Source organism: Triturus cristatus, chromosome 6 (genome assembly GCF_964204655.1).
Source record: "Triturus cristatus chromosome 6, aTriCri1.1, whole genome shotgun sequence".
NCBI classification, from domain to species: domain Eukaryota; kingdom Metazoa; phylum Chordata; class Amphibia; order Caudata; family Salamandridae; genus Triturus; species Triturus cristatus.
This window is the reverse complement of record NC_140589.1, coordinates 1252611011-1252637590: the sequence shown is the minus strand read 5'-3', so window position 1 is coordinate 1252637590 and position 26580 is coordinate 1252611011. Positions and strand designations below refer to the sequence as shown.

The following is a 26580-nucleotide window of genomic DNA, read 5'->3' as shown; positions in this document are numbered from 1 at the left end:
AAACAACTCGTCTAATATTGCTTCGTAGTGATTTGAGGTGGGTGCTTGACGAAAACACTGCCTCACGAGGTTGTTAAGGAATTTACCTGGCCCAATAATCCTTCTGGCAGACAGACGGGTAGCTAGCCAGCTGTACGTACGTAATGTAGAGGTTGAAATACATGTTACTTTCTGGCAATTAGTTTCCATGCAAAAGCAAACGAGAGATATTTAAAAAAAATGTAGATTTGTTATTTGATGTATTTGTTCGTTTCATGTTTGGCTCGACACTACTTTTGTCTCACTATTGTTAGCAATGCTTTAAAATATACAGTGAGGGTTTAGGCCCAACGAATTATAACTCTCTCACTACATACTATACACGTTGAATGTATCATTTGGCTTGAGGAACTGTTACACCTTTCAAATGTACATGGAATCATGACACATTAAATTATGTTATGGTATGTTAGTGGATTTGTAGAGCGCAGTTTATCTCCCGTGAGGGTATCCAGGCTATAAGCAGGTGATATCTGAGTCTGGTCGCGGTCGATGCAAGGGTTAGAGTGCTTGTCGAAGAGCCGGGTCTTCAGCTTCTTTCAGGATTCCAGCAGCAAAGTGGAGGTCCTGATTTGGAGGGGGACATCATTCCAGTACTTCGCTGGGAGGTGGAAGAGGGATCGGCCTCCAGCTCTGCTTCTGCATATATGAGGTGTGTGGGTGCGAAAGAGAGGCAGAGCGAAGGCTTCTGGCGGTTTGATAGAAGTGGAGGCAGTGGTAGAGATAGCAGGGTCCTGTGTTGTGCAGTGCCTTGAATGTGTGTGTGAGGCGATTGAACTGGCAACATTTCTGGACTGGGAGCCAGTGCAGCTGTCTGAGGTGGGGAGTGATGTGGGTGCGTCTCGGGAGGTCGAGGATGAGTCTGGTGGTGGAGTTCTGTATGGTCTGGAGTCGCTGGATGAAGTAGGCTGGTATTCCTGCGTAGAATGCATTGCCATAATCCAATCTGCTTATGACGAAGGCCTGGGGGATGGTGCTTCTTGAGTCCTGGAGAAGCCATTTGAAGATCTTGCATAGGATGCACATGATGAAGAAGCAGGAGAATGTGGCGGTGTTGATTTGAGAGGCCATAGTAAGTTGGCCATCCAGGATGACTCTGAGGTTGCTGGCCTGCTCAATTGTGGTTGGTGCTGAAGGCCACTAGAAGGAGTTCCAAGGAGAGTTCTTGCCTCCGAAGATCAGCACCTCCATCTTGTCAGTGTTGAGCTTTAGGCAGTTCTCCTTCATTCAGTCAGTGACGAGGTCATGCATTTGTGGAAGTTGTTCCTGGTGTTAGTGGGATCTTTTAAGAGGGAGAGAATGAGTTGTGTGTCATTGGCGTAAAAGATGATGTTGAGTATGTGGGATCCGACGATGCTGGACTGCGATTTCATGTAAATGATGAATAAGGTGGGGCTTAGTGAAAAGCCTTGAGGGACTTCGTAGATGATTTCTTTGGGTTTGAAAGTGATAGGTGGGAGGCGTAGTAGGGTTCTTCCTGTGAGGAAGGAGGTGATCCACTGAGCCCTGGATTCCGATACGATTGGGTCTGGTGACAAGCATGTGGTGTGAGATGGTGTCGAAAGCCCTGGAGAGCTTGAGTAGGATGGGTGTTGCTGTCTCATCTCGGTTAAGTATGACGCGGATCTTGACTTTGGCTGCAATGAGGGCTGCTTCAGTGCTGTGGTTGCTTCAAAAACTGGTTTGTGAGCTGTCCAGGATTTGGTGGTGTTCCAGGTTGTTTAGCGAGTTGCTGATTGATTGCTTTCTCCATGACCTTTTATCCATCTCATAGATGTATACACCAAGCAATTATGCTTTTGTTTTTTCTCACTGCTTTGGGCTTTTAAAGGGTTTATTCAGTACTCAAAATGCAAGCTAGACCTATTGGTATTGTCAGTGCTTGTTTTTTTGGTAAACCTGGCATCCTTGGCGAGGTTTACCCCTAACGTTTTGCCTTCAGACCTCCTGTTTTGCTGACCTATTTGCTGGCCTTAGGACTCCGCACATTTTCCACTGCTAACCACTGCTAAAGTGCTTGTGCTCTCCCCTTAAAATAGGTAGATAGGCTTATACTCAGCATATATAATTTACAATACTTGTAAGTCTCTAGTAAGGTGATACTACCTGTGCCCAAGGCCTGTAAATTAAATGCCACTAGTGAGCCTGCAGCACAGATTGTACCACCGACTTAAGTATAACTTTAAACATGTCTCAGGTCTGCCATTGCAGCCTGTTCGTGTAGTTTTTGAAGTGTCATTTCGGCTGGCAAAATAAACTTTTTGCCAGGACTAAACCTTCCTTTTTAATACATATAAGTCGCCACCCCTAGAGTAGGCCCTGGACACCTCTGAGAGCAGCGTGCAATGTATTTAAAAGGGGGATATGTACTTTTAAGTTTTACATGTCCTGGCAGTGAACAACTCTTAAATTAGTTTTCCACAACTGCAAGGCCTACCTCTCCTATAGGATAACATTGGAGTTACCTTATTACATTTGATAAGTGTAACGTCTAAATCTTTTTCTTAGTTCAAAGAATGAAAAGGACAATTCTGTACTGCTGAGAAGTACTAGAAAGCTTTTTGATGTTTGAAATGTGAAACTTTAGTTTCTGGCTGGTATTTTGGGCTGAGTGTTATTATCTTTGTGACTGTGGTTCTTTTGGGACCTTTTTGTACAGAAGCTTGGCCTTTTTAAAGCCCAGGAATGGTTTATCAGTTTTAAGTCTAAAGGTTCTTGCTATCCTTTAGTGTTTTTTTCAGGCCCTACATTTCCTATTGTTCCCATCATAGTCCTTGTTTTGTGACCAGGGTGTTACACTTGGCATTTAAAAAAAAAACAATTTATTTACTTGCCTCCCGCCTGGCTCCTTCTTGGAGGCCTTCCTAATTCTGAGATTATGTGGCATGTACTGTGAAATAGTTGGCAAATAGATGATAGGTTTCATTAAATTCAGCATCCTTCAGCCCCCTGTGGCGAGCATGACTCTACAGTGATCCCCTTCAGGATATGCGAGCGATTCCCATTCCTGTTGTTGACCCACTTTAGAAAGATTTGGCCTCCGTGGATTTCAAACTTGGATGAATTCAGACTAAAGTCTTAGTGGCAATTACCGGACTTCAAATAATAAAACGTGTGTTGCACTGTACAGTGCTAATGAACTTGGAGATTAATAACAAAACAATATTCACAAAAGACTGACTGGGTAGAGTAACACAGTAGGCACACTAAGTGAAAGTGTCCTTTTAAATGGATACCATTAAATAAAATCATACGCTGAACATAGGGAGCAAAGATTTGAAAATAAAAAGCTTTGCATCCTTCTAATTAAGTATTTGGCCATCCTAAAGTTTGGAATGTTGGCTTAGTCCAAGCTGGAGTTAATCTCTACATGTACTTAAATACCTATCAAACCAAAGATTAGTATGCAAAATCATTTATAGCGGATGAAATTGGAAGTGCATTGAAGTCACTATAGAGTTAGCATGACGGGCCATGATTTGCTTAGCATACCGTATAATCACCAGGGTCTTCTTTACCTGAACCTCATTGAGATCCTCAAAATAAGTTTAAAAGGCTTTGGTGTGTTTGTGACTCTTGACAGGATAAATGGATTCCAGGACCAGCATTTCGTTATTTGCTTTAGACAACCTAATATACGTCCTGACTATCCATGACATTTTTACACAGACAAATAACTTTGCATACCATGCCCGAAGCTTAAAGATTTCTGTGGCATCGTATTAAGCATCATATCCCAGGTAGAAGATGGGACTGTGGGTAGTGACCCTGCATATATAAATATTTGTCAGTATGGAAAGCCTATCCATTGTATGCCATCAAAAGGAATCACATGTCTCACTACTAGTGGCCAAGAAAACAATAATGGGCTTATGGGCAACAGTTTGACGCCAGCACCAGAATTGTGGCTCCAGTGCATCTTGCACATGAAAAGGTAGTTTACGAGCTAAAAGGGTAGTCATCTCAATTTAATAAAGTGTGGAACCCAGTTCTAAAATATTTGATTGGCTTTTACTGTCCAACTAGACTAAGTTAGCATAATCAAAGTGAGGATGGGGGGAGTACAATCCCATTGGACTGTTTTTCAAGGTGGTGGTCAGAGGGTGGTTGGTTAGCTAAAGGACGGATGTTGATGTTAGCAGATTCAACAACGGGCATGCCTGTTGAAAGTTGTTTAATTTTAAAATGCAAAAAAAGTTATTGAAACCTAACTTGCTTCTAGTCTCAATCGCCTTGATACTTACTGGTGCTGTTTTTGAATGAATTTAATTCTTGCCGGAGAATTTACCATGGCTTTCGTACCTCCTCTGAAGTCTCTGTTGAGATGGTCTGCTTTTTTTATGCAGGTTGTGGGAGATTGCCTTGTTACATTCTGTTGCAACGAAAGTTTTCAAAATGTAAGAACAGCCATGAAAGAAATGGGAATTCCCAATGGCCCGCAAGACCTGGCTGTTCAAATAAGCCTATGGGGCCTGCAAGCGCCTGGATACCCTATTGGGTGATTAGCTGCGCTTTATAAATCCTTATTGATTGATTGACTGCAGAAACACTTCTGAACGGTGCTGTGCACAGTTAAAAAAAAAAAAGAAATTCTACTTTAGCAACTGGGATTCCTTTGACACCATGCCAGGCCTAGAGTCGCACAGGGGCCGCCCCCAGGGAATATACAGCCGAAAGCAGGGTAGTCTTCATTGAGTAACTGTGGAGAAGTGTGAGGAGCTGGTGAGGGTTTCCATTGTGTGAGATGGGGAACAGTAATCACGTTAAGTAGGAACATTTTGAAAGGAAGGGGTTAGTGGTGGGATTCCCACCCTCACTGAAGAGAAAAAATCATCACTGTGAACAGAATTAACATGGGGAGGCAGCACTGTCAGTTACCCATGCTCATTTCCCCTTGAACTCTAAATCGGGTTATTTGTGAGCATCTGACTTATTAGCCAATATTTCTCTGATTTTTCCCATAGTGTTTACAGTACTGCAGTTGATAGTTATGTTATGTCAGAGCTGAAGATGCAGCAGCTGTATTTTTCCAAGAAAGGTACATACTAAACAAAATCACCCCAGTCTCATTGCCATGGCACTCCCTAAAGTGTGGCTCAGTGACCTCAACTAAGTGTGTTGACTTATGACTACACTTCAGCTAAGATGTGACCCTAATACTTCTTCTGCTAGGTTTTCCCCAAATATGTTGAATATTGCATGGTATTTGCCCTTTGCTGATATATAAAGAGCCCTGCACCACCGCTCCCCCCAGAACTACAAACATGGCTAACAAAAGCATCTTTTTTTTTTTTAGCATTTCTTATAGCAAGGACCTTTAGCTAGGCTGTCACTGTTTATTTCATGTAGATTTCAATCAATCAATCAATCAATTAATCAGGGGCTTGTATTGTGCAGCTACTCACCCGTGAGGGTCTCATGGCACTGGGGGGTGAGGGGGTTGCTGGTCATTGTGTGTTTAGGATCATTCTGGTCTTGAGGTCCTTCTTGAATAGGATCAGCAACGCGGATTGCCAGAGGTGGAGGGGCAGGGAGTTCCACGTCTTGGCAGCGAGTTAGGAGAAGGATCTTCCTCCGGTTCTGGTCTTATGGATCCTGGGGACAGAGACTAGGGTGAGTTGGTTGGAACGGAGTTGTCAGGCGAGTACCTGGAATGTGAGGCGGTGGTTCAGGTATGCTGGTACTTCGTCATGGAGAGCTTTGTAGGCATGTGTAAGGAGCTTGAAGGTGATTCTCTTGTTAATTGGGAGCCAGTGGAGGTGTCGGAGGTGTTGCGTGATGTGGCTGGGGCGGGGGATGTCGAGGACTAGTCTGGCCTCAGTGTTTTGGATGTTCTGTAGTTTCTCTAACTGTTTCTGGGTCACGCTGGCATAGAGTGCTTTGCCGTAGTCGAGTCTGCTGGTGATGAGTGCGTTTGTAACCATCTTTCTGGATTCTGTGGGGATCCATCTGAATGTTTTTCGAGGCAGGCGGCGCATGTGGTAGCCGGCTGAGGAAATTGCGTAAATTTGGCGGTTCCTTGTGAGTGATGAGTCCAGTATGATGCTTGTGTGCGTGGTCCGTCTGGGTTTGAGGGGACCCCAGAGTGGCTGGCCATCAAGAGACTTTGTGAAACCTTTAAAATTGAGAATTACACCAGATACATTTCTAGCCCTTCATTCCAGGGCACCTGAAACTTGTGGGTTTAAGCATGCTTGCCACTGCTTTTCCGCACTTTGACATTAAGGTATTGCTGCCTTTGTGTGGCTGTTCATAGCTCTCAAGTGTCCCTATTGTCTTAAGTTAAGTCCGCTCTGACCATTAAACAGACATCACATTGTATTCAGGAGGTTGAAATCTTGCTCTTAACCATGTAACTATGGCCTCAAAAAGCCCAGTAGTAAAGTAAAGTGCAGTCGCGGAAAAAGCCAGGATTAGCTGAAAGTATTACACATAACAATGAGACACCTTGCAGCGATGACTTTTGGTGGTATGTGGAAAATCTTATGTCAGGTTTTCTCCAGTATCGCTTGTACATGGTGACAGCACTTATTTCATATGTGCCTGTCACTATCCCTGAATTGAAAGTTTAAACCCTGGCTGTTTGGCAGGTGGCCTACTATCAATAAAGAGACTGATTTATCAAAGGGTTTTACCCATTCTGTGACTGTAGGTAAACGTGATGGTTCATATTGGCCAAGATTCTTATGAACCAGTCCTTTCACCAACCAGTGAAAGAATTAAACACTGCCAAATGGTCAAATATGATTTTAATGTTCCCAAATTCACTACAGTGTATAAAATAATTAGATAAGACCAAAAACAGGCTTCTAAACACTGCACCTTTTAATCCAAGCACACTAAGCCGAAGAAAGTGAAAGAAAGGACAAACAATATTTTAGTGACATCCCTAAACAACAAAACTCCCAGCGAATTACTCTTAGAACAGTCTTTCGTGATGCTACCTTGAATAAGAACGTTACATTATGTTGGCCCCTTCAGAAACATGTAAAAGTAGACTCCCTCACTCCTTGTTTGAACGACATTTTAGTTTGTGGTTGTGCACGTTTGTCAATGTTTATATATTTACATCTGATGAAGGCTGTTTCCCTTTTGGTGTTTTTTTTAATCAATTAATATAGGTTTAAACCTAAAATAAGATATCCTACGTATGTTCCATGATTACCAGAAGACACGGTTGTGAACTTCAATGAACTAGTTTGATTTCAGTAAAAGCCAGTTTCCCTCTGTGTCACTCTGGATAAAGAGTGTAAATGTAACTACATAATTTTGAGGGGCACACCATTGATGAGATTACTGATAGTAGCTGATACTGGCCTGATAATCTGTGTTCAGAGCGGATGGACTTGAACCATATTATATTGTATATGAAGTAATTGTATGGCTAAAATTGACCAGGGGTCTAAGTCCGAGCTGATTGTGTTTAACAAGGATCTGATTTTTTGAGAGCATAATTTTGGTGATTCTTCTCTATAGATACAATTTACACATTTTGTCAATTATGGTCTGGTCGACACGTTTCATAATGTTTAAATAAACAATGACTTCATCAGGGCGGTTACTAATAAAGCAATCCTTCAAAGCTGTAATGGGTAAATGTAACCTGGACTATCTTCTACTACCGTAATGATTAGCACATCAGTAGGCACTGGAGTCGCGTCCACTTAATCCAAAAACTATTACTAGTGTGAGTACGCACCACCATACGTAAAGTTCACTATAGTCACTGCTTGTGATGAATGCATGTTCATAAATGTAGTTAGTGTGATCCCTTCCACATTCAAATGTGCCTTCATGTATAGTTGGATCATGCACAAGAATGTGTTACCCCTTAGGACAAACATACTTACCAGTAATGCCTTATATATTTCAAATACCCATTCACCAACAGAGCATTAGAATGGCCACTTTGCTTCTAAATGCCAGATTGAAATCTGTGTTAGAAAAATGAAGAATGGAAAGTAAACTGCAGCAGTAGTAATGATGAAGAAATGGCCTATACATTTTAATTTTAAATGAAATGTGATCTGTAGAAATGTACTGCTTGCATAATCAAAAGCGCTGGTGTGCCAGATATTACCTTGCCTTCTTACACTGGGCTGCAACATGTGCTGGACTTAGTCAAACATTGTGTAAAACTACTTATCAATTGTTTATTTTAATTTGTATGTACTTTTCTTATCTTTGCATTAAAGAGGTGAAGCGACTCTCCGTTGCAGAATTAAACGAGCTGCTTGAAGAAATTGAGACCACCATAAAGGACTACTCCGAGGAATTGGTCCAGCAGTTAGCCCTGCGGGATGAACTGGAGTATGAGAAGGAGGTGAAGAACAGCTTTATTTCTGTTCTCATAGAAGTGCAGAACAAGCAAAAGGAGCATAAGGAGTCTGCAAAGAAGAAAAAGAAGCTGAAAAATGCAAGTCCAGTCAGTGGCCGCCAGGAAAGAAGTCACATGCCTGGAACGGTGAGAAAAGCTGTCTGTGGGCAGAATTGCGCATTTGTGCAGCTTGGAGATATGTTCACAGTCAATAGTCTTCTTAGTCTCTAAAAATAGCTACTTCAACCGCTTAGTTAATATAGTTGATACCATTTGGGCTATTCTTGTCGTTTATCTTATGCACCTCATTTTTTTCTACTGTATGTCTGTACCTTAATTTAATGTTTTCACAATGGACAACCAGTTTGCTCTTTGGAAGTGAGGCTGGCTGTAACTAGTGGTGAAGCAATATAAACCAATTTCACTGTAGCAGCTGTGAGAATACATGTGGTTACAGTGCTGTGTTTTTTTTCCCCAAAATAATATAGTTAGTAGAGAGGATTTGTATATCTTTAAAGCTGGCAGAGATCTACTGGAGACCACCACCATCTTTTCTTCCAGTGTCAGCAGGAGAATGCAGCAGCACCTTATAGCTGGGTGCCACTTTGCAAGGGGTAATTGGTGGTTAACGTTAGGGAAGGAACACTTTTTTTAAAGTTATTTTTTTATTGTAGTTTTTGCACAGTTACATACATCGCATGCTTCTTCAGTCCTGTAACATGGAAAGTACATAACTTAATATGTATATTATAAGCATAAAATAAGGAAATACAAATTATAATCATAAAAGAACCACAGCAGCGTCCATGAAGATTCACATCAAACATGTCTTTGCATTATACATACATTGGCACTCGCATCAGATTACTAACTTAATTAGACACCAGGTATTGATCTTGACCCAGCAGCCAGTATTCATGGATGTAATGGAGGGCCTACTGAAGGGCCTCATTCGCCGCTACCTTTTGGGGGGCAGCAAAATGCAAACCCACTAATATACAGGTGAAACAGGTAAGAGATATAGTCACACATAATTCACCTTCCTAGAATATTCCTCTTCATTACAGTGTGCAGCAGGCAGCAGTATCACCTACTTTCTTAGTGACACATCAGTATTCTTCAACCCATGTTTCTCCCATTAATGACAGTTGTCTAGTCAGAGGTCAATGGGACCTTCCCTGCTAAGTACGTTTGATACAATCCCCAAACGTTCTCAGGACGACTCTGGGGGGGAAGCAGTTCATTATACAATTCCGTCTGTGTATTGCAATATAGCATGTCCCGTGACCACTCCTGTAGAGTGGGAGACGGACCGCGCGCCCAACGCATCGCAATTCTCTGCTTTGCAATTAGTAAACACATTTTGACCAAACTTGGGATCTACTTCTTTATTTGCTTAGAATAACCCAGTAAGGCGAGCAGAGGATCCGGAGAGATAGGCACCTCCTGTAATTTCACTCAATTCCTGGAATATCTGCCTCCATTATTTGGCAGCCACTGGACATAACCAGGCCACATGTAAAAAATCTGCTGAACTCACTCTGCACCTTTCACACTCAGCTGTTTCGCGCAGTTCATACCTATGTAAGCGAGCAGGCGTGTAGTAGACTCTTTGTAAGTATTTAAAGTGGATTAGCCGATGACGGCCGTTTAAGGAGACCCGCCGCGTCGCCTCACAGCAGTATCTCCAGGTGTCGTCATCGATAATCATATCAAAGTCGGTTTGCCATTCCAACCTCGACTTAGTGTAAAAGTTCTTACGGTAGTTTTGTACTACTCCATAAATGCTAGACACCAGTCTATAAGGTAACTGATTTTAATATTAAAGTGAAAGAGGCTACTTCCGGCGGCTCCGTCATTTCGTCATCTAGGAGCTCTCGCATGGCGTGGCGCCCCCTATGCTAATGAAATTGTACCAATTGTGTAGCTTTATATCCTTCGGCCTCCATATCAGCCCATGTACGTACTCTAGGAAGAGATCACCAGCTTTGGTCATGTTTATAGCTTTTAATGCCTTTACCGCTGCCCGGTCTCCACTCATAGGCAGCCAAGCGCACCATTCCAGCTGAGTAATTGGGGAATATAATATATTGCTCGCCTGTCTCTTCATCAGGTCGTGGCACGCATGCAGTGTGGTATTAATTGAGTCTAGAACTCCTGTACGATGATCGGGAACACAGAACAAGCGAGAGGGGAGAATGGCGGGGGCAGCGGCCACTTTTTCTATGTGTAAATGAGGAGGGTCCAGTTGCTGATGAATCCAATGGTATGCATGCAAACTTTTTGCTACTCTATAATAAAGATCCATATCCAAGGCTCCCAGACTGTAGGGAAGGGTAAGGACCTTCCACTGGACTCGTTGCTGCTTCCCCCCCCCCTTGCCAATTCCGTCAATATAAAGGTAATAGTTTTGAAAAAAGTGAGCTGGAAGGACCACGGGTATATTTAAAAACAGAAACAAAAACCTCGGGAGGACCACAATCGTCATCCGCGATATTCGCCCAAGCAAAGAGATAGGCAGGCGTGTCCAACAGTCCACATCCACCTCAAGTTTAGTGACTGCCTTACCATACTTTTCCCTGAAAATTATCTCCGGGTCTGTATGAATCTGTATACCTAAATAGCGCACCGGGTCTGTAGACCAATTCAGTGGAAAATCCAATTCAAAGGGAGCCGTGCATTTGGTCAAAGGAAATATTATGGACTTAATACAATTTATTTTTAATCCAGAAAGCTCCCCAAATAGGACAACTTCTCTGAGAACCGGGGACAGATTAGCCTCTGGAATCTACATACAATGCCACTATGAAATTGTAATTAGGAAATCAGAGTCCATGGAATCCATGGTATTCCCTGAGTGCACAGGCTAGGGGTTCTGCGACTATGGCGTATAGGAGAGGGGATAATGGGTATCCCTGCCTGGTGCCTTTAGATATTTTGACGGGAGCAGTGACCATATCCCCAATTCTTATTCTTGCAGAGGGAGAGGTGTACACAACCGCCACCAATTTAATAAATATTTCCCCAACCACCATCCTCCTTAGTACTGCCCCCATGAATGCCCATTCTACAGAGTCCTACTCTTTTTCTGCGTCTTAGAAGACTGCAGCAGCTCTAATCTCAGTGTTAACATGTTTGACTGTTCCAAAAAAGGTGCGCAAATTGTAAGTTAGGTTCCGCCCTGGGATGAATCCTGCCTGCTCCGTGCTGGCCAATTTCGGAACTAGCGGCACAAGGCGATTGGCTAGAATCTTAGCGTATATTTTGGTATCTATGTTTTTTAATGACAGTGGGCGAAAGGGGAAGCACTCGTCCAGAGGCTTACCAGGCTTCAAAATAGTGACTATCATTGCTTCTCTCATTGATGGGGGCATCTCTCCTGATTAACTAATCTCTTCAAAAAGGGTTACCAGATGGGGGAGTAAAAGGTCTCTGAACTCCTTGTAAAAAGTCACTGTTAAGCCGTCCTGCCCCGGGGCACTTCCCGAGCCCATACTCTTTAGGGCCTCATGAATTTCCCAAGGTAACTTTATGTGCTCAAGATAGTCCTGAACCATGCTTTCATCTATATGCGTGCAAGAGCGTTAAAGTTCCATATAATACTGTCTAAATTGGTTTGCTATACTTTCGGGATCAACCAACGACTCTCCTTTATCAGACCGAATTGCTGTGATCGTTGAGGAGTCTCTCCTATGCCGCAGTAAGCGTGGCTCCCGGGGGTTCCCCCTCCTCATAGCTTCTATCAATGGCATATTTGCCCAAATATTTGACTTCACTGTCAGCTACTTCATGGTACTAATCCAATGTCTTTTTCAACTCTTCAACACTATTAACTGACCTATCGCACCTCAATCCCAATCCCAGTTCAGTCAGGCGTTTTTCCAGGCTATCCAGTCTACCACTAATAGCCCGCAGCACCCCCGAGTGTTTAGAAATTGCAGTTCCTCCGATGTAAGCTTTGAAAGTTTCCCAGACTGTGGAGAACCTAGGTACTGACCCTACATTGTTTGCAAACAAGTCTTCTATGGCTTCGAAAATATCAGCTTTAAATGCATTATCAAGCAATAAATGGGGGGGAATCTCCATGTGAACTGGGCAGGTCTCTTCTGCGGGCAGTGCAGCACCGGTAATATTGGCGCATGGTCTGATAGGGTTCGGGGATGAACTTTGCATTCCCTGACCTCTGGGTATAAGGCTCTCACCAGTAGCCAATAGTCTATTCTCGTGTGTAGCCCATGTGGGGCAGAGTAGTGTGTAAAACCTCCTTGCTCCGGGAAACGAGTGTGTCAAATATCCACCAAATCCAGGCTCACCATGGCATCCGCAATGGATTTCGCTGAGGCCGATGTATGCCGAAGTGGACCTCCCGAACGGTCCAGTGTTGGATCTAGGACACAATTAAAATCGCCTCCCACTATCAGCGACACTGCTGAATCTATGAAAGGACTTGTTAAAAGGGTCCGGTAAAACTGCGGGTTATCGTAATTTGGCCCATACACATTAATCGACAGCAAGTCAAGGCTTTTCCTCCTACACTTAGAAATGGTATACCACCCCTCCATATCTTCTATAACTGGGTCTAATTTAATTCCTGACTTCGGGTTGACCCATGTAAGCACCCCACTAGCGTGCGACGAGAACCCTGCTGCGACCCTGTAATACTCTCTTATTAGGATCTTACTATCTATTGGTAAATGGGTTTCCTGTAACAGGGCAATATCTATGGTATGCCGTTTAAGATATGCAATAACATTACGCACCTTGCGGTAATTATTAAGGCCTCTAACATTCCATGTCCGGTATCTAACCTTGTTACCATCGCACTGGGTCATCTTGGAGATATCTGAGCGTCTAAGGTGTACTTGGCCATCTCCATTACGCCTAGCCAAGCCAACTGGTTGTCTTGTCTGTAACATACTTTATGGACAATGCGCTCTCTGTGGTTAAAAAAACAAACAGCGGCAAACTCCCTCCCCCTCCCACGTCGTATCTTCCCCAACTGGACGCGAATGAGATACCCGCCCTCCCCGGAAATCAAGCAAGGACGGCATAGTGCCATCAGATGGAGCACACACAGGGGCAAATGTTGCCTCTCTACCGACACTCACTCTGCTATAGCTGAGCAAGAATTGCAGCCATCGAAAATCATATCTGGCATCTTGCCCTGCCCATCTTTTAAACTTACTTACAGGAGCAAGCCTGATATCTGAACTCCACCCCGCGCTTACAACCATTACTTATTAGTCCATTAAGCATCGACTGTACAAATTCCTGAGACATGCAGTAACCATTCCCCTCAGGAAGTATTTACACACTGATTGCCAACTTTGATGTCTTCCAGAGGACAATGCACAGTTCACATCAAGGTTAGTAAATAAGGGCATCTCAATGTCCTTTTGTGCAGAAGTGTTAAGTAAGGAAGCATTACCTCCAGATTAACACCCCAAACACCAGCTTGACTACGCATTTGTTATATTTGCTGGGGGTGGGGGGGCAATATGGTAGCTCGCACCACTGCTTGGGGTCAAAAAACTAACATGGTAGAACCACCCTCCCCACTGTAATAAGACATGGGAGCAGCGACTATCCGCTCAGTATAACATTCAGGAAGCAATATGTTTTGCAAGTCCCCTCCCATCTCCCCTTTTTAGGACTCGCCTGAGGCAGCGCATGCGCTGCTCTGGCGAGACTTTTAGTAAAGGGGCTTCAAAAAGCTGACCACCGTACGGTTACGCGCACAGGCGCCATCTGGCTTTCCTTTCTTGTCATGGCCCATTAAGCGCATCGCTCGCGGGCACCCTTACAGCTCACGCACATCGCACGCCACTCGCCAGACGTGCCTCCTTTTTTTGCAATTTATACACGTTTTCATTATTAAACATACACTTCCGTCGTGTTATTATTAGCGTCCCTTTAGCATTTTGAACTCACGTGCTCTCTCTCAAAGCCAGCGTCGTCCACAATTTATACACTTTTTAGTCATTAAACAATCTCCGGCACATAATTGTGAAATAAATAGAGTGCGGCCCTTTTGCATTTTCAACTTACGTGCTCTCTCACCAAAGCCAGCCTCGTACACGATTTATACACCTTTTCAAGCCAGCGTCATCCACAATTGATACACTTTTTAGTCATTAAACAAACATCTACGGCGCATAATTGTTAAATAAATAGAGCGCGGCCCCAGCAAACACATCATTGCAGTGCCAGCAGTGTGATTTTGTTTTACTTTAACAAGGGCGCGTGTGGCGTGCGAGCGCGGCCCTTTGGCATTTTCAACTGACGTGCTCTCTCACCAAAGCCAGCCTCGTCCACAATTTGTACACTTTTGCATTAATAAACAAACATTTCGGGCGCGTTATTATTAAATAAATAGAGCGCGGCCCTTTAGCATTATGAACTCACGTGCTCTCTCTCAAAGCCAGCCTTGTCCACAATTGATACACTTTTTCGGCATTAAACAAATCTCTCGGGCGCATAATTGTGAAATGAATAGAGCGCGACCTTTTTGCATTTTCAACTTGCGTGCTCTCTCACCAAAGCCAGCCTCGTACACGATTTAGAAACTTTTTTGTTCTTAAACAAACATTTCCGGCTTGTTATTAAAAAAATAAATATAGCGCGAGCCTTTTCGCATTTTGAACTCACGTGCTATTTCCACAAAGCCAGCCTCGTCCACAAGTAATATACTTTATCTAATTGAAGCTCATTTACGCATTTCCCTCTGTCCCGGTTATTATTAGATTAAGCATTTACTAAACGCCAGACAACCCTGCCGCTCTTAACATTGTACAAATAACTGTTTTTGTTTTGACTTCATTATTGAACATCTCTGTTTCGGTCTCTGCTTGTGACTGCTAAAAACATCCTATATTGCTTTTAAAACTTCACCCATATGTGCAACTGCAGTGACACCACATTTGCCTCTCCTAACGCTGATACTGATCTTTACGAGGAGGAAACCATTGTCTTTATTCAGCTTCGGCAGTATCCCATTAAGTTTTAAAGTTCAGCTTGAGATATAGTATGTAGTTAAAGGAGAGTATGGTGTTGCTATGTAAGTATTGCGCAAAAGCTTTACACATTAAGCCAAACTGCTAGAAAACTTATTTCCATTTACAATAAAAGCAAAAAAATGTTTAATTATCCAAAACAAAATCCTTAGTGCAAAAACAACAACTGTTACATTGCAAAAAAATTATAAGATCCCAAAGGCGAGACCTATTGGCTTTGCCAATGCTTGTTATATATGTCCTATTGAGAGTATGTTGCTAGGTTCTGCCCTAATCATTTTCATCCATGGTGCCTCCTGCAGCACCCTGCAACCGTTCTGCATCGTTCTTGCACGGCTGATTTGTGGATTAGTCCTTTAATGCTTTCTGCAGGGATTTGGGATCTAGGAAGAACTTTAAAACACCGTTCATCATCACTCTGAGACGAGCAGGGTAGAGCATAGCATAGTCAAGGTCTTGGGCACGCAATGCACATTTCAACGTAGCAAATTGCCTCCGCACTTCCTGAACCTTGGCAGTAAAGTCAGGGAGTAGCGAGATGGTAGAACCCTCGTACTGCAAGCTCCCTATTTCTCTAGCTCTTTTTAGGGCCGCATCTCTGTCTCTGTAGTTCAGGAGCTTAGCAATAATCGGGTGCGGTGGTGCACCCGGTGGAGGCCTAGGGCCTAAAGAGTGGTGTGCACACTCAATCACAAACATGGAGGAGAAAACTTCCCGGCCCAGGAGAGTAACTAAGAGATTTTCAATGAACAGTTCCATATTTCCTGTGACAGTGGACTCTGAAAGGCCAGTAATATGAATATTGCTCCTCCTAGACCTGGCTTCCAAGTCCTCCGCCTTGTCTTGCAGCTGTGTAAGAACCTTGTTCAACTGCTTTTGAGCTACGTTCGTCTCCATGGTGGCTTCCTCTACCTCCGACACGCGTCTCTCCACCATATCTAGCCTTTCAGAGTGTTTATCAAGGCGTTCGTACATACGGTCCATACCATAAACTAATGAGTCTATTTCCCCATCTATCGAGCTGAGACTTGCTTGCATAGTAGCTAGGTTTTGACGGAGGTCTGCAGGTGTTTCTTCAGTCATGTCACACTGTTCTAAGGGGGGGCTGAGGTTCAACCATCTTTGGGTCCTTGTTTTGCGCTGTTTGGACCTTATCCACCTTCCCTATCGCTGGAGAGTCCACGCTGTCAACTGCCACCCAGAGTGTCTCTGCCACAGGAGCTCACACAATAGGGACTTGCCCCAAAGAAGGCGAGGGCAGATTCAGACAGTTGAGAGTGTATCCCCCTCTTACTGCTTCAGATTGTTCAGCGATTTGAATGACGAGGTGTGCAACAGGCAGAGGGGTGTCTCTTCATAGCATGCCCTGCACTACAGAGCTCGCCAGGCCAGCAGCCCCACAAGCAGCAACAGCCTCCAAATCAGTAACCCCCAGTACAAGGGACCACCGTGAGCAGGAGAGAAGAAAGAAAGAGCCTCCCCCAAGGGCTTACTTAAGTAGCTGCCTTCTGCCCAGGGCTCTCATTAATCTCAGGCGACGTGCCACATATCGTAAACACACTGAGAGGGGGGGACCAGGAGCAGGAGTTAAGAAGGAGGTCCTGTACCAGCGCTCCTAAGTTAGCTAAATACACAAAATGGTACCAGTTCCTATGGTGGGCAGTCCCAAAGTGGTGAACTGCTGAGGGGTTGGGAAAATAATGGTGATTGTAAAGGTTCGCGGTGATGTCTAACGTGTAGGCCAGATACTCCTGGGTGGTTTTCCAAGTGCCCTCACACACCCTTGCGGGTGCAAAGCATCATCATCGGGCGTTGCTCCTCGTGGGGGTGGCGCTGCAGTCCCTCACGGGCCCTTCAGGAGGGCTCTCTGTCGGAGATCTTTTTACTGGAGTAGCCGTAGTTGTGCGTGCGGGTGTGTGGGGATAGTGGGTGATGTGGTGAGGCTAAAAAGACCTGTAGGAACCCCAAACGGTTTATTAATGGGTCCTGCGGGTCTGGTTAAAATCTAACGGGGAGTGGTGCCTAAGTAGCACTCTAAAAAAGTAGGGGAAAGGTAGATAGTTCTATTACTCTCGACCCGTATGTGGTAAAGTTAGAGTGAGAACGTGAGGTGGGTGGTCAACATGTTTCGCGCTTCCCAGCGGTCCCTAACGGATCCGTAGCGCTTCGTCAGGACCAAAAGGAAAGTGGTAACAAAATTTGATATAGGTCAGAATGTATCCTATATGTCCATAGTTTAGGGATCACGTTTTATTCGAGTCCCTATGAGCGAACCTAAAAGGAAAGGGAGGAGAAAAAGGGGACAGGGAGACAAAAAAGGGAGGCAAAATGTAGTGGTCAACAACATCTCCAGGGGGCGTAATACATATCCCTGGTATCAAAACAAGTCGGTGCGGAGAAATACTCGCATAATGGTTGTGCCACATGCCAGGGGAGGGGGGGCGGGTGCAAGAAAGACTAGTGGTTCTATCGACTCTGTCGGTGTACGGGTCACGCAAGCTAAATCAGTGCGGGACACATGCATTGTAGACAGCTCCACAGTGCAAAGTACATGCAGGGTTTCAGGGGGAGGCATAACTGCATACATTGAGCTGGTGTCTAAAAGTCGACTAGTGACCAGTAAGACTACGTCTTAACGGCATGCCTCGCGGTCTACCCTAGTACATGGTGAGTCATGCAGGGTTTCAGAGGGAGTCATGACTGTTATGATTGGACCGGTATCTGAAAATCGACTTGTGTCGAGTGTGATAGCTTATTAACGACATGTCTAGAGGTCTATCTGGTGAGTGAGGATAACGGAGCCGGTGAAATTATTCAGCAGTATCCCGTGTTCACGACTATTCTACGTAGTGGTGGTGTGGCAATATACTGTTTGTAGACAAACTGGTAAACCTACCCAATGTTTAATGGGTCCAGGCTATACCGGATAAGGATCGGCTGGGGCGGAGAGCGCCAGCTAAAAAAGACAACCAGCGTAGTTTTACAATAAAAACTTCGAGGGGAGCGAGAAATTGTTAAAAACGCCAGTAGGACTCACTGGGTAGAGTAGAGATAATACAAACAGACAAATTGTTAAACAAGCCAGTAGGACTAACTGGACAGAGTAAAGATAATTCAAACAGGACTAATTAGGATTGCTGCAAACAAGTACTTACTCACGCCCCGGGTATTCTGCTCTGAACACCTACGTGCCTCCAGGATCGCCGGTAGTTGACACGGTTTTGGAGGCACTATATATGTCCAAAGTTGATTGGGTGTTCAACCCGGAACAGCTGCGAGTGTCGTGGAAACAGAGGCGGGACTGTGTTTCACGAAGTTGTGGATGGCGGCCATGTTTGAATGGTCTAGAAATGTCAAAGGAGTAATGTTGTAAGAGTCTCCGTATCGACGATTAAGAAGGGGGGGACACATGAGTGTGTTTCGAGGGTGTGCGTGGCGTATGGACCCAAAAATAAAAGTGCCTCAGGGTCACGCAGTGAGTTGGTTGACTGGTAGCACCTCTAGCTACTGTGGTTAGCACGTCGGCCATATTGGAACGGGTCTAAAAGATATCTCAAAGTGTGTATATTATTGAAAGATTGCATGGTCTGGATACAGGCACATGAGTTGGTACAATAGTGTCCGTTCCAAATTTACGTGTCATCGTAAGGGTGTCTCTGTGTCATAGATCTGGGACGACACGTGAGGGGGTGTGAACAGGGTGATGCATAAATTCAGCAACCGTGTGGTGGTCCCAAAAGCCGGGCAGTAGAGTGAGGTACTATTATCCCATACGCTTCTGGGATGGGAGCGTCGGCCATAGTGGGTCCGAGACACTGTTCATGTGTGTGTGTGTCAGTAGAAGGACTGGATGAGTTAGGTCATACATAGATATGGTGGTATCTGAGTGTGATTGACCTGAGAGGTACAAGTGATCTGACATTCAGTGCTGGAGGTCGGGATACACAATTAATAAGGGTCCGTAGACTACAGATATCTGTGCACAAAAACTCTCATGTGTCCACACAATTTGAAGCTGTAATAATCTAATTGCAAACGGGAAGAGACCCGCTGTTATCGTCAGGAGATAGATACACATATCGTGAAGGTCCGTTGGGTACAGGTGTCAGTACACAAACCCTCTCAAGTGTCCACACATTAAACTGCAATAATCTATATGCAAATGATCAGAGAACCGCAATAGTAGTCTGGAGATGGAGCACAGGGATGGAGCTACAGTCAAAGCAGATAGGTGTCGGGTCTGCAGTGGGTGGTGGAGTAGGGTTATGATAGCTGGTATTATGGATTGAGGGAACTCCATGGGATGTCGTCGTTGAGACCTGTGACATCAGTGCGGAGTCTGAAGACCCAGCGTTGTTCTGTTTTGAACAGGTTGGTTGGTGTCCATGAGGGATTGTGGTCAATCACAGTCCATTTGAGACTGTCAGGGGAATGGTTGTGTTCCAGGAAATGGTTCTGCAGTCTAGTCTGTGTTTTCTTGCACCGTATTGTACTTTTATGTTCTCCGATGCGGGTTTTGACAGGTCTGGTTGTCATGCCTATGTATCGGAGTCCGCACGGGCAAGTAATCAGATAAATGCAGTTTTTAGTATTGCAGTTGGTGTGGTGTCTTAATTGCCAAGGTCTAGGAAGTCCCAGATCCAGCTCTTTCACAGGTTTTGTCTGGTGGCAGGTAGTACAAGAACCACATGGGAAATGGCCTACAACCGGGGGTAGTGCCCACAGAGTTTCTCGTGGTTTCGTGTTCTTTCTGGGGCGGGTATGCACCAGGATATCTCTTAGGTTCTGAGTGCGTTTGAACGAAAAGAGGGGGCAGGGACCGGGGTCAAAGGAACCAGTTTTGAGTATTTTCCAATGACGTTTCACTATCCTCTGGATGTTGTTTGAGAGAGGGGTGAAAGATGTCACACATGTCAGTGCCGTGTTCTCTGATTTGGTCTTTGTTTCTAAAAGTGCATCACGGTTGTTATTTCTAGCCCTTTTGTGAGCTGTTTTAATGATGCTGGTGGGATATTTCCTGGTTATGAGATTCTTTTTCAGGATGGCAGCTTGAGCTTCGAACTCATTGAGGGTGTTACAGTTCCTTCTCAATCTGAGGAACTGTCCTACTGGGAGGTTGTCCCTCAAAGCTTTCGGGTGGTGGCTCTGATAAAGTAGGAGGCTGTTCCTATCAGATGGTTTCTTGTAGTTCGTGGTTAGTAAGCAGCCATCTTTCAAGGATATAGAGAGATCCAAGAAGGGGATCGACTCATGAGAGTGGGTACCTGTGAATTTGAGGAAAGGGTCGATCGTATTCATCCATGCAAAAAAGGCAGCGCATTCATCTGTACTCCCCCTCCAGAACACAAGGATGTCATCAATATATCGCCGCCATAGAAGGATGTTGTCTTGGAAGGGGTTGGTAGGATTTTGAATTTTGTTTTCCTCCAGTTTGGCCATGTATAGACAGGCCAGGCTCGGCGCAAATGTGCTCCCCATGCATGTGCCCTGTATTTGATGGTACAGTTCGTTGTTGAACTCGAAAAAGTTTTCTTTGAGCGCGAGTTGGGCACATTCGCAGATGAACGGTATGGGAGTAGTATATGGCCATGGATCAAGAGAGTGTAGAGCATCTTCTAGGACCATCAGAGTGTCGTCCTGGGGTATATTGGTATATAATGCTACTACGTCTAGGGTAACCAGAAGATCGATCGTGTCAGGGGAACTGAACTGTTGTATCAGATTAAGTACTTCCATGGTATCTTTCAGATAGGTAGGGGTTTTTTCTACGAGTGGCCGTAGGAAGAAATCACAGAATTTACTTAGTGGTTCTAATACAGAATTGATCCCTGACACTATAGGGCGGCCCGGGGGGGGGTTGATACCCTTATGGATTTTGGGGGTCGCGTCGGCGACATCTTTCAGGACCGCCTGTTCGAAGGTGAGAACCTCATTAGGTGTCATGGCCGATGTGGGGGTGAACTTAGATTTGTCCTGAAAGATGTCGCCGACGCGACCCCCAACCACCATTTTGACAACCTCTCCAAAATAGAACGACTAACCCTGACCAAATTCACAGACGACCAGTCCATTATTCTAAAACCTGCTGACAAGGGTGGAGCCATCGTCATCATGGACAGGGATGTCTATGAAGCAGAATGCGAACGCCAACTCGCCGACATACAATATTACCAACCTATCAACGTGGACCCGACGAAACGCCTGATGACTAAAATACAGAACATCACCACTGAAGCCGAAGCTGAAGATTGGATTTCACATGATGAAGCTGCATTTCTCAATCAAACCAATCCACGCACACCATTCTTCTACTGTCTCCCCAAAATCCATAAGGGTATCAACCCCCCCCCCGGGCCGCCCTATAGTGTCAGGGATCAATTCTGTATTAGAACCACTAAGTAAATTCTGTGATTTCTTCCTACGGCCACTCGTAGAAAAAACCCCTACCTATCTGAAAGATACCATGGAAGTACTTAATCTGATACAACAGTTCAGTTCCCCTGACACGATCGATCTTCTGGTTACCCTAGACGTAGTAGCATTATATACCAATATACCCCAGGACGACACTCTGATGGTCCTAGAAGATGCTCTACACTCTCTTGATCCATGGCCATATACTACTCCCATACCGTTCATCTGCGAATGTGCCCAACTCGCGCTCAAAGAAAACTTTTTCGAGTTCAACAACGAACTGTACCATCAAATACAGGGCACATGCATGGGGAGCACATTTGCGCCGAGCCTGGCCTGTCTATACATGGCCAAACTGGAGGAAGACAAAATTCAAAATCCTACCAATCCCTTCCAAGACAACATCCTTCTATGGCGGCGATATATTGATGACATCCTTGTGTTCTGGAGGGGGAGTACAGATGAATGCGCTGCCTTTTTTGCATGGATGAATACGATCGACCCTTTCCTCAAATTCACAGGTACCCACTCTCATGAGTCGATCCCCTTCTTGGATCTCTCTATATCCTTGAAAGATGGCTGCTTACTAACCACGAACTACAAGAAACCATCTGATAGGAACAGCCTCCTACTTTATCAGAGCCACCACCCGAAAGCTTTGAGGGACAACCTCCCAGTAGGACAGTTCCTCAGATTGAGAAGGAACTGTAACACCCTCAATGAGTTCGAAGCTCAAGCTGCCATCCTGAAAAAGAATCTCATAACCAGGAAATATCCCACCAGCATCATTAAAACAGCTCACAAAAGGGCTAGAAATAACAACCGTGATGCACTTTTAGAAACAAAGACCAAATCAGAGAACACGGCACTGACATGTGTGACATCTTTCACCCCTCTCTCAAACAACATCCAGAGGATAGTGAAACGTCATTGGAAAATACTCAAAACTGGTTCCTTTGACACCGGTCCCTGCCCCCTCTTTTCGTTCAAACACACTCAGAACCTAAGAGATATCCTGGTGCATACCCGCCCCAGAAAGAACACGAAACCACGAGAAACTCTGTGGGCACTACCCCCGGTTGTAGGCCATTTCCCATGTGGTTCTTGTACTACCTGCCACCAGACAAAACCTGTGAAAGAGCTGGATCTGGGACTTCCTAGACCTTGGCAATTAAGACACCACACCAACTGCAATACTAAAAACTGCATTTATCTGATTACTTGCCCGTGCGGACTCCGATACATAGGCATGACAACCAGACCTGTCAAAACCCGCATCGGAGAACATAAAAGTACAATACGGTGCAAGAAAACACAGACTAGACTGCAGAACCATTTCCTGGAACACAACCATTCCCCTGACAGTCTCAAATGGACTGTGATTGACCACAATCCCTCATGGACACCAACCAACCTGTTCAAAACAGAACAACGCTGGGTCTTCAGACTCCGCACTGATGTCACAGGTCTCAACGACGACATCCCATGGAGTTCCCTCAATCCATAATACCAGCTATCATAACCCTACTCCACCACCCACTGCAGACCCGACACCTATCTGCTTTGACTGTAGCTCCATCCCTGTGTTCCATCTCCAGACTACTATTGCGGTTCTCTGATCATTTGCATATAGATTATTGCAGTTTAATGTGTGGACACTTGAGAGGGTTTGTGTACTGACACCTGTACCCAACGGACCTTCACGATATGTGTATCTATCTCCTGACGATAACAGCGGGTCTCTTCCCGTTTGCAATTAGATTATTACAGCTTCAAATTATGTGGACACATGAGTTTTGGTGCACAGATATCTGTAGTCTACGGACCCTTATTAATTGTGTATCCCGACCTCCAGCACTGAATGTCAGATCACTTGTACCTCTCAGGTCAATCACACTCAGATACCACCATATCTATGTATGACCTAACTCATCCAGTCCTTCTACTGACACACACACACACATGAACAGTGTCTCGGACCCACTATGGCCGACGCTCCCATCCCAGAAGCGTATGGGATAATAGTACCTCACTCTACTGCCCGGCTTTTGGGACCACCACACGGTTGCTGAATTTATGCATCACCCTGTTCACACCCCCTCACGTGTCGTCCCAGATCTATGACACAGAGACACCCTTACGATGACACGTAAATTTGGAACGGACACTATTGTACCAACTCATGTGCCTGTATCCAGACCATGCAATCTTTCAATAATATACACACTTTGAGATATCTTTTAGACCCGTTCCAATATGGCCGACGTGCTAACCACAGTAGCTAGAGGTGCTACCAGTCAACCAACTCACTGCGTGACCCTGAGGCACTTTTATTTTTGGGTCCATACGCCACGCACACCCTCGAAACACACTCATGTGTCCCCCCCTTCTTAATCGTCGATACGGAGACTCTTACAACATTACTCCTTTGACATTTCTAGACCATTCAAACATGGCCGCCATCCACAACTTCGTGAAACACAGTCCCGCCTCTGTTTCCACGACACTCGCAGCTGTTCCGGGTTGAACACCCAATCAACTTTGGACATATATAGTGCCTCCAAAACCGTGTCAACTACCGGCGATCCTGGAGGCACGTAGGTGTTCAGAGCAGAATACCCGGGGCGTGAGTAAGTACTTGTTTGCAGCCATCCTAATTAGTCCTGTTTGAATTATCTTTACTCTGTCCAGTTAGTTCTACTGGCTTGTTTAACAATTTGTCTGTTTGTATTATCTCTACTCTACCCAGTGAGTCCTACTGGAGTTTTTAACAATTTCTCGCTCCCCTCGAAGTTTTTATTGTAAAACTACGCTGGTTGTCTTTTTTAGCTGGCGCCCTCCGCCCCAGCCGATCCTTATCCGGTATAGCCTGGACCCATTAAACATTGGGTAGGTTTACCAGTTTGTCTACAAACAGTATATTGCCACACCACCACTACGTAGAATAGTCGTGAACACGGGATACTGCTGAATAATTTCACCGGCTCCGTTATCCTCACTCACCAGATAGACCTCTAGACATGTCGTTAATAAGCTATCACACTCGACACAAGTCGATTTTCAGATACCGGTCCAATCATAACAGTCATGACTCCCTCTGAAACCCTGCATGACTCACCATGTACTAGGGTAGACCGCGAGGCATGCCGTTAAGAAGTAGTCTTACTGGTCACTAGTCGACTTTTAGACACCAGCTCAATGTATGCAGTTATGCCTCCCCCTGAAACCCTGCATGTACTTTGCACTGTGGAGCTGTCTACAATGCATGTGTCCCGCACTGATTTAGCTTGCGTGACCCGTACACCGACAGAGTCGATAGAACCACTAGTCTTTCTTGCACCCGCCCCCCCCCCCCCCTGGCATGTGGCACAACCATTATGCGAGTATTTCTCCGCACCGACTTGTTTTGATACCAGGGATATGTATTACGCCCCCTAGAGATGTTGTTGACCACTACATTTTGCCTCCCTTTTTTGTCTCCCTGTCCCCTTTTTCTCCTCCCTTTCCTTTTAGGTTCGCTCATAGGGACTCGAATAAAACGTGATCCCTAAACTATGGACATATAGGATACATTCTGACCTATATCAAATTTTGTTACCACTTTCCTTTTGGTCCTGACGAAGCGCTACGGATCCGTTAGGGACCGCTGGGAAGCGCGAAACATGTTGACCACCCACCTCACGTTCTCACTCTAACTTTACCACATACGGGTCGAGAGTAATAGAACTATCTACCTTTCCCCTACTTTTTTAGAGTGCTACTTAGGCACCACTCCCCGTTAGATTTTAACCAGACCCGCAGGACCCATTAATAAACCGTTTGGGGTTCCTACAGGTCTTTTTAGCCTCACCACATCACCCACTATCCCCACACACCCGCACGCACAACTACGGCTACTCCAGTAAAAAGATCTCCGACAGAGAGCCCTCCTGAAGGGCCCGTGAGGGACTGCAGCGCCACCCCCACGAGGAGCAACGCCCGATGATGATGCTTTGCACCCGCAAGGGTGTGTGAGGGCACTTGGAAAACCACCCAGGAGTATCTGGCCTACACGTTAGACATCACCGCGAACCTTTACAATCACCATTATTTTCCCAACCCCTCAGCAGTTCACCACTTTGGGACTGCCCACCATAGTAACTGACGTGCCACATATCACAATGGCCAAAGTTCATTAGGGCACCAACTTTCCTAACAGCAGCACTGTTGTAGCCCCAGCACCTTAATACTGGGGATCTTCTTTCATAGGCCGTCGCTAGGCCTCTTTCGTCACCACATCGGGGTGTTCTTCGCTCCTGCCCGCTACAGCTGTCCGCTCCACCGGGGGGCCACAGCTAAGACAGCCTCGCTTCCCTCTCCAGCTGTCCGTGCCCCACGCCGGCAGTGAAGTCCCTGGGTCGCCAGAAGGTCGCACTGCGGCATCCGGCAGTCTGTCTGCGCTGCTCCTGGTCGCTCAGCCACACCCAAGATCAGGCATTGGAAAGACTAGCACGGTACGCACACAGGCTACGAGCGCCCCAGGTAGTGCTCGTGCTCCCTCTAGCAGGGTCACTAACCAGGTATGCAGCGTCGGTCAGGGAACCGGGTGCGCCCCCACGGAAGAGTTGTCCCCAGGGAGCACGCTTCGCTACGCAGCAGGCCCCAATGGCGGTCAATGCAGCTCTCTTCTTCCCTGCAGGTATTGCGAGGTGTCCGCTCCGTGTTTCAGGCTGTCCGTGGTATAGTTCGATGCAGGAGCGCCTCCGCTGTACAGGCTGCGCAAATCTGGATGGAGCAGTCAGTAAAATGCCAGGGTAA

General features: G+C 45.4%; 1 protein-coding gene across 2 annotated transcripts in view; it reads left to right on the top strand.

The window, feature by feature from the left end:
• Positions 1 to 26580, top strand: part of FEZ2 (fasciculation and elongation protein zeta 2) — a 400578-nt gene that overhangs the window by 304136 nt on the left and 69862 nt on the right. For both annotated transcript variants that reach the window (XM_085612191.1, XM_085612192.1), the window contains exon 5: positions 8235 to 8503. In XM_085612191.1, the coding sequence (XP_085468317.1) occupies positions 8235 to 8503 (269 nt within the window). The remainder of the gene's footprint in view (positions 1 to 8234; positions 8504 to 26580) is intronic.